This window comes from Drosophila rhopaloa, unplaced genomic scaffold (genome assembly GCF_018152115.1).
Source record: "Drosophila rhopaloa isolate 14029-0021.01 unplaced genomic scaffold, ASM1815211v1 contig_155, whole genome shotgun sequence".
In the NCBI taxonomy this organism is placed as follows: domain Eukaryota; kingdom Metazoa; phylum Arthropoda; class Insecta; order Diptera; family Drosophilidae; genus Drosophila; species Drosophila rhopaloa.
Window position 1 is genome coordinate 1,532,712 of NW_025335034.1, and position 7,685 is coordinate 1,540,396.

At 38.9% G+C, this 7,685-nt stretch overlaps 3 protein-coding genes across 3 annotated transcripts; 1 reads left to right on the plus strand and 2 right to left on the minus strand.

Moving 5' to 3' along the window:
* The first annotated feature begins 62 nt into the window (after positions 1 to 62).
* LOC108049142 (18S rRNA aminocarboxypropyltransferase) lies at positions 63 to 1,225 on the plus strand. Its single transcript, XM_017130217.2, has one exon. The coding sequence runs from the start codon at positions 262 to 264 to the stop codon at positions 1,072 to 1,074; it is 813 nt and encodes a 270-aa protein (XP_016985706.1). The 5' UTR covers positions 63 to 261; the 3' UTR covers positions 1,075 to 1,225.
* LOC108049140 (nuA4 complex subunit EAF3 homolog) lies at positions 1,072 to 2,722 on the minus strand. Its single transcript, XM_017130215.2, has 4 exons — positions 2,592 to 2,722; positions 2,418 to 2,532; positions 2,246 to 2,361; positions 1,072 to 2,190 (listed from the first exon to the last, which is right to left on the minus strand). The coding sequence occupies exons 1-4, from the start codon at positions 2,662 to 2,664 to the stop codon at positions 1,235 to 1,237; spliced, it is 1,260 nt and encodes a 419-aa protein (XP_016985704.2). The 5' UTR covers positions 2,665 to 2,722; the 3' UTR covers positions 1,072 to 1,234.
* An 84-nt stretch (positions 2,723 to 2,806) lies between these two features.
* LOC108049144 (cytochrome c oxidase assembly protein COX16 homolog, mitochondrial) lies at positions 2,807 to 3,327 on the minus strand. The gene is made up of 2 exons (XM_017130220.2): positions 3,164 to 3,327; positions 2,807 to 3,101 (listed from the first exon to the last, which is right to left on the minus strand). The coding sequence occupies exons 1-2, from the start codon at positions 3,280 to 3,282 to the stop codon at positions 2,906 to 2,908; spliced, it is 315 nt and encodes a 104-aa protein (XP_016985709.1). The 5' UTR covers positions 3,283 to 3,327; the 3' UTR covers positions 2,807 to 2,905.
* Positions 3,328 to 7,685: the final 4,358 nt, after the last annotated feature.

Sequence of the window (7,685 nt, forward strand, 5' to 3'; positions counted from 1 at the left end):
TCTCTGATATCAGAAGGACACCTTTTAATAAACTTAATTTAAGCGTTCTAAAATATATTAAAACGAACTCACTTATACACAAAGAGATTAAAAAAATACCTTCTAATTATCAAAAAAAAAATGTGACGTCATTTACGTGTGACATTTAATTGCGCCACCCTACTAAGTTATCAAAATATTAATTTAAAAAACGGGTGGGCAGCCACCACGAGAAGTTAAAATACCTTTCGTTTCTTTTTCAATTTGATTGAACCGAACAGGATGAGTGGCCGGAACCGGGGGAAAGGCAAAAGAGGCGCAGGACCCTATCGCAATGTCAAAGCGAATCACAATTGCGCTCGCAGCTTTGCACAGCAGGCCAACGAATTGGCCAGCAGTAGCGAAGGCGACAGCTCGGATTCGGAATCTTCGGGACCGGAGGCCAAGGATGATCTCGGTCAGCCGCCGGAGTTCGCGGTGGCCATGTGGGACCTTAACCACTGCGATCCGAAGAAGTGCTCGGGCAGGAAATTGGCTCGTCTGGGACTGATTTCGAATCTACGACTGGGCCAGAAGTTTTCCGGACTTGTACTTTCGCCTGTGGGTCAGTTGTGTGTCAGTCCTCTGGATCGAGATGTGGTATCCTCCTCGGGAGTGGCTGTGATCGACTGCTCGTGGGCCAAGCTGGACGAAACCCCCTTTGGAAGGATGCGTAGCCCATATCCGCGCCTGCTACCTTTTTTGGTGGCCGCCAATCCCATAAACTACGGCAAGCCCTGTAAACTTAGCTGCGTTGAAGCTATTGCCGCCACTCTGTACATCTGTGGATTCCCGGAGGAGGCCCGCTGGTTTCTTGGCAAGTTTTCCTGGGGTCACGCCTTCCTCGAACTGAACGACAAGCTCCTAAATGCGTATGCAGCCTGCAAGAGCAGCGATGAGATTGTGAAGGTGCAGAACGAGTATCTAAAGCAGGAGCAGCAGGAGCGGGATAAGCCCAGGGATCTGCGCGACTTCTATCCTACCAGCAGCAGCAGTAGTAGCGAGGCAGAAAGCGAGGACGATAATGGGGTGGCGGAAACAAATCCGAATAAGTAATTTTTACAAGGTGCTGACATTTTATTAGCATTACTATTAGCTTATTACAAAACATTGTTACTTGTGTTTTAATTTACAAACCAGTTGTTAGGAGCAACTATCAAATTATTGCAAACTGTTTGGATAAAATATTTACTTCAAGTCAAAGAGAGATGATTGCCTACTGAGCATTTCGCACGTATTCGGGGTCCACATTGATGAAGTTGCTCATACTGAAAAACATGGCGCTATTCTTTACCAGGAACTTAAGGAAATCCTGCAGGTGTACGAGCAGATTCTGCATGGACTGTTGGTCCAACGCAGAATAGCTGAGCATTGATCCCAGCCGCACAAACAGGCGTAGCAGGTGAAAGGATCCGTACAGCTCGGACAGCGGTGTGTCCGGATGTTTTTGCATTACATCCGCGTACTGGGTGCGCTCGAATTTGTACAGCAACTGGGAGCCGAGCATTACATTAAAATATTCCACAATTCCATCAAGAACATCATTTATGGCCACCTCCTTGCTGGCGCTAGTCGACTTTACTGACTTCTTGTGCGCCAAATACTGCTCGGAGATTTGTTGCACTGTTACCTTGGCGGGCAGCTCCAGCAGCTTGTGCTCCCTCACCACCGCATACCAGTCATCCGTCAGATAGTGCTTCAGTTCGTCAGGTATCTTGATCTTTACCTCCAGTTTGGCGGCGTAGGCCTCCTCACTTTCTACGCAAGGAGCGGGCTCCGTGGTGGGAGTGGATGGGGTGGTGCTGGACGCTGGTGCCTTGTCTGCCACATCGCTGCCTGTTAGGGATGGCCTCTGTTCGCTCATCCTTTTCTTTTTCGGCGCCACCGGGGTGACTGCCTCGTCCTCTGTGGTCTCATCATCTTTTTTCTCACTGGGCGTTCCAGGTCGTACCGTGGCCGCCGTCGTCTGTGTGGACTTGCGGTTGGCCCTGCTCGTCGTCGTGGTGCCAGTGCTGTTGGTGGTTGTGCTGCTAGTGCTCCCGGCGTCCGATTTGTTGCCCGGAACTGTCGGTATGCTGCTAGCGGTCGATTGCGAGGTGTTGCTATCCTTGGATGGCGTTGAGGCACGAGATTCGTTGCGCATCTGCTCCATTTTCTTGGCCTTGGCGCTGCCTATTACACAAAAAGGGGTTAAGTCGATGACTTTCGGAACTGCACCTGAACCCACCTTTCTTATTGTCCTTCTTGGAGCGCTCACCACACTGGCGCGCCAGCTCCTGTCGGCGCTTGACGTTGTCATCGTTGTACTTCAGCACTCGGCTCTCGGGCACCCACTCGTCCCAGCTAAAATTGAGAAGGTGTTTGTTGTAGATCAGCTTCTTGCGGATGGATTTCCTTACTTTTTGCTCCAACCCGCGTAGTGGATGTAGTACTCAACCGGCGTCGCATCTGGCTTTGTTTTCAGCACCTTCGCTTCGTAAATGAGCGGGCCGTGAAAACACAGCACCCGCTCCCCTGTGAAAGGCGTCAATATAATTAATGCAATTTGGCCTGGGTCGTTGTCTGGTGCTTACCATCTACAAACAGCGTGTTTGCATCGGTCCCCGTGCTATAGTTTTCCACTTTAGCGGGTTTTACTTCTCCCATTTTATTTTATTGCAAAATAGAAAATATTAGGACAAGTGTGACCGTGGAGACACGCATGGGACTATCGGATAGTAAAAAATACTGAAGGTTATCGATGCATTACAGGGTATTATTGTTTTGGTATATTTCAACGCAGATAAAATTAACAATTGTTTATATTTATTTATTTATGACTATGACCATTGTTCAACAAGCAAAATGTGTGCTTTAAAAAAGTGTTTATGTTCAGGAAACATAATGTCTAGTGTTTTGCTGTCGACGGCAGACCCTCTTCCTCCCAGGGACGTGGACCGCGTTTGTTTTCCCAGTGTTCTATGTCCACGGACTTGACTTTGTCGTACTCCGACTCCAGCGTTACCTCCTGGCGGTTCTTCATGCTCACGCCGTACTTTTTCATCTCATCCGGCGTCACCGGTTGCTTCTTGGTGTACTGATATCTAGAAAGGTTCAAAAGCTCAAGGCTCTGATAAGGATATCCGGGAGTGTTCATTATACTAACCTGAGGTTCGAGAACTGCTGTAGTCCGAAGGAGCCGGCCACAATCATGATGAGGAAGGGTATGCCATATTTAAACGATTTTCGTTTGGTATAGTAGTTTAATTTATCTATGAACGACATTGTTGTTATGACATTTTGTTAAGTGTGACCTTGCTACCGTCTGCTCCTTTGCCGGCTAAATATCGATATTCTTAAGGGTTGCAAACGAAGTTATGTTTAACATAAGCAGAATATCTAACAAAAATAATCGGAATTGGTTTCAAAATGTTTAAAAAGTTAATGGTTTTGTATATTGTTTATACCAGGGCTTTGAGCCCAGACAAGTCCGACTATAGTTCGGTTGAATATTATTTACCTGGTTCTTCAATGTGATAATTTAATTGATTTAATTTATTTTTCATTAAATAAAAGTTTTAATTTTATTTAAATGGGCTTAAAGTATTTTAATTCGCTTTGAGTATTTAATTCGCTTAGCATGAAGAAAAAATCATCCTGTTGGGATTTGACTTTAATTATTATAAAAATCAATCAAGTCGTAAACTGTTTATTGGTTTTACAATTGTTGTTAGACATGATTAAATTAACTTACATATATATTCGGAATTAAAATAATTAAAGGTAATAAATAATGTATGCTTGTGAACAATAAAATTTTATTAATATTGCAAAAGCTAATTTCAGCTAAAATGTTCGTTAATTCGTTAGTAATCTCCTCCAAAGATCCGATTTCTGAATGAACGTGAACGTCACAAAAGTTACATTAAAACAACATTTTTAGAAACATCTTTTCTAAAATTTCACCCCCTAACCCTAAAATGTCTCTTACACTAATAGAATATATTTCTAAAATTCAGTTTTCTTGTTTGTCAGCCTCACAACTTATTATTTGCGGCTTGCCTGACTGTCAAGTCCGTAGCGCTGGCGAATAAAACGTTTACGTATTGCCAAAAAATGATGTTGCTTCCATGCTCACTGGCGATAGCTAAACTCCCTGTGTCGTTATTTAAAATTCGGGCACATACAAAGTTTGTTAATGAACAATATATACATATATATATAATATATATCGTATTCGTTAAAAAGTATGTAACAATACATATATATTATTGATCGGGATTATCGAGATATCGGCATTTTTATTTTTTAAGATTAGCATATAAATTTATTAAAACGTTGAACAACCAACTTAATGGCTATAAAAGAAACAGGTAACAGAAACAGAAAACTTAACAGGAATGATCAACAATTTTTATAGCACTAGGACTCGAGACGCGCGATTTAAACAGCGATTTTGAATTATTTTAAATCGTTTTAATTTTCAAAAGTTTACTTTGCCACACACTGAATTATTTTTAATGTCTGAAACTACACATATCTGTATGTCTATGTCAATCGCTTTGTGCAGCTGTCGTGTCGTCGTCTATTGAAATAGTTGCCCTTGAGTCGAAATTAAAAGATTTGGGTGCCCTGCCAAGTGGAATTTCTAAAAATTTATAAGCAATTGTTTTCCGGCGCACGCCTTTTAGCCATCATTTGCATTAGACTTGGTGATAAGTTCAAGGTCCCGATGTCTCTTTAATTCTTAAATAATTGACACTGACAATGTTAAAGAGCGCCAAAACGCTGTTCACATGCACATGCACACGACATTCGATCCGGATCACCTTGGCCAATTGCAGGCTTGGGCAAGGCAAGTAGCTCGCAGCGAAGATTTCCTTTTGGTGCCCAGAGCTCCAACCAGTTCGCGTTCGCTTCATTCACAAGGAGATGGCGCCAATTGAGTCATCAGGGGCCCCTGAGACTGGGCAAGTCCCACACACCCCAAACACCTCCCCCACAGATTATATTTCATTTTCCGATGCACCCTACTCTCGGTCCAATGAGCATTTAGCGGCCTCAAGACTGACTGATCTGCATGGAAAGAAAATTAATACTATGTCATGATCAATTTCTTCGACTTATATACATAAATATCATGGCCTATTTAGTTATAATAAATAGTTTATAATTAGTATACATTAATATATTATGGTTAATATATTATATTGATAAGCTTTCAGAGTTTTTTACGAAATAGATTCATTTAATAATTCGTCATTTAAAATATATTGATCCTCTTTGACTTTATACCAGTATTTTCTTTATAAGTTATAAAACTGATACCAAATCAAAGTCAATAATAAGAAAATATGAACATTTTTCTCTAAAACATTATTTTAATTTTTTGTTTTGCCAAATAAATTTCCTTTTTTTAACATTCAACTCCATTTAAAAATATTCCCATATTGAATCTTAAATGTTATCATATATTTTAGCTGCGCAATTGAATTTTAAGCCGATCTGTTTAATTTCTGTGTAGCCTTTCGTCTGAGTGATATGCTGGTCAGTCGTCTATGCCCCACAGGCCTGATTGCACTTTTCCAAGCTATTTTCGCCAAATATGGTCGCGATTTTTCTAACAAGATTGTGCACTTGTCTGAGCCAAGCTGAGCGCTACCACTCATGAACTTATTTAATTCACGTATATTTTGGAATTATGAAAACTTTGGTTTTCCATAACTAACTCATGTCAACAGCTCTGGCCATGATTTCGTTTTCGTATTTAGCAAGTTGCTCAGACTGATTCGCTTTTTACAATGTTTTTTTTCAAGGGTCTTTCTCATGCCTATATCTTCTTCACTCATGATGCTATATATGAGTTGTGTTAGTATGAAAATATATTGATCTAGTTTTTTTCTTTCAAAACTTTTTGTTTTGAATGAAAACAATTACGTCATTCAGTGGGTGTTGCTTGATTTAATTTTAGACGTTTTCCAAGATAAAAAGGAAAGAAATAAATACATATGCTGATATTTAATTAGCTTGTAGCTTGGTTTTTTTAGGTAGGATATCGAAAATATCTATGGAGCTCAGATATTAAATTCTCATTAAAAATGATCATTAAGATATGCTCAAAGAACTAATAACCAGGCACAGATTCAAGTCATTATATAAAATCGATTTCAAGTTGAATTTAAGTTTAAAATAAATATTAAATAAAAAAAAAAGTGGGATTGAATAAATATCTACTAATTCAAAATATGGCAAGACAATATCTAGTTTATTAAATTTTTTTAATGCTCAATAAAATAAGATAAATTGGTGTGATTAAGAGAAAAGCAATCTACAAGGCAAATATACCTCCAGATCAGATCTACCACGATCTTGAGGAAATTGCATCGCAGCAATATTCACGTTTTGCGTTTAAAAACGCATGAATCATGGGTGCGTTTTCTTTAGAGACAGTTACAAAAAGTATACTTTCATATGTGACATTAATGATTGCCAACAAAATGTTTTCCGTTCGCAGACATGGCGTTAAAAAATCTTAAGAAATCGTTTTAATATATAGAACAAAATATAATATTTTGTAGACCTATGGTGGAAATACATATAACTACGTGAAAAAAGATTTTTGGCATATCAATAACTGAAAATTAAAAATAGAAGTTGAGAACATCGAAAAGCAAAACAAAACGATCCACGAACACCCATACACTCTTATCGGGAAAAGAGAAATGATTGTCTAAGTATTGGAATCATTTTGCAATGGCCAAAATACTGGGTCAACAAAGCTTTTTAAAATACGGGGAAATATTCAAAAATAGGCAGTATGAAATTGAGCGATTCTAAATGGCTGATCACCAATACACGCGCAGGGAATAAGTAAAGGCCTCAAAGAAAGGATCGCGAAAGAGAGGCAGAGAGTGAAAAGAGAAAGGCGCAAGCGCCGGCTTTTCTTGTGTGAGAATAATTGGATATATGTATTGTGTATTCTGCGGTGCTTTCGGTTACACTGGTAGAACAAAAAAGAAAATTGTAATGCATTAAAATAGTTGTTGGAATTTAATGTTAAACTCCGTTAAAATTATTTACTTTAATTTCAAGAAAAGTTGTCAGTCTTGTAAAATAAAGGTAAATAAACACAAAAAAACGTTTTTTCATAATTGTTTCTTATATTAATTAATATTTATTTATAATATATTTTTATGAGATCATAATTTGAAATTTCTTAGCAAGGTTAGTTGTATTAAAACTGTGCAAAAGTACTATAAAACTTTTTCCCATTCTTGACGAAACTAAGTCAAGAATTGCTCTGTTGAATTAGATTTATAAGGTCAAAGATTATTAAACATTTTTTGTAAACACTTGCTTCTGAGAACTACATTTAAATACATAATATTCTTTAATTTAAATATAAATCTAATAATTTAAGTCTGAAAAGGGAAAACAGTAAACATAGGAGTTGAGTAGTTTTTGAATTATTTCATTTTCAGTTCTGGTCACGTTTTAATGAATGTTGAACTTAACCTTTACCGGTTTCGCGCAGTGTACAAGTTCACACATTTAACTCGCACAATTCGTTGCTTCTCCTCTTGACGTAAATTGAGAGCCGACTGCAGTTCCAAAATAAACGCAAGCATCCGCAACATCGCCTCGCTTTTGGCCGAAAAGTACGCGCTCTCTTTCACAGACACTCACCC

Bases quoted from the DNA above. Each gene is read 5' to 3' on its own strand.
- LOC108049142 (XM_017130217.2), top strand. From the start codon at position 262: ATGAGTGGCCGGAACCGGGGGAAAGGCAAAAGAGGCGCAGGACCCTAT.
- LOC108049140 (XM_017130215.2), bottom strand. From the start codon at position 2,664: ATGGGAGAAGTAAAACCCGCTAAAGTGGAAAACTATAGCACGGGGACC. The intron at 2,362-2,417 runs GTAAGGAAATCC...TCTCAATTTTAG, and splicing joins TACGCGGGTTGGAGCAAAAA to CTGGGACGAGTGGGTGCCCG. The intron at 2,191-2,245 runs GTGGGTTCAGGT...TTTGTGTAATAG, and splicing joins CAAGAAGGACAATAAGAAAG to GCAGCGCCAAGGCCAAGAAA.
- LOC108049144 (XM_017130220.2), bottom strand. From the start codon at position 3,282: ATGTCGTTCATAGATAAATTAAACTACTATACCAAACGAAAATCGTTT. The intron at 3,102-3,163 runs GTTAGTATAATG...GAACCTTTCTAG, and splicing joins CAGCAGTTCTCGAACCTCAG to ATATCAGTACACCAAGAAGC.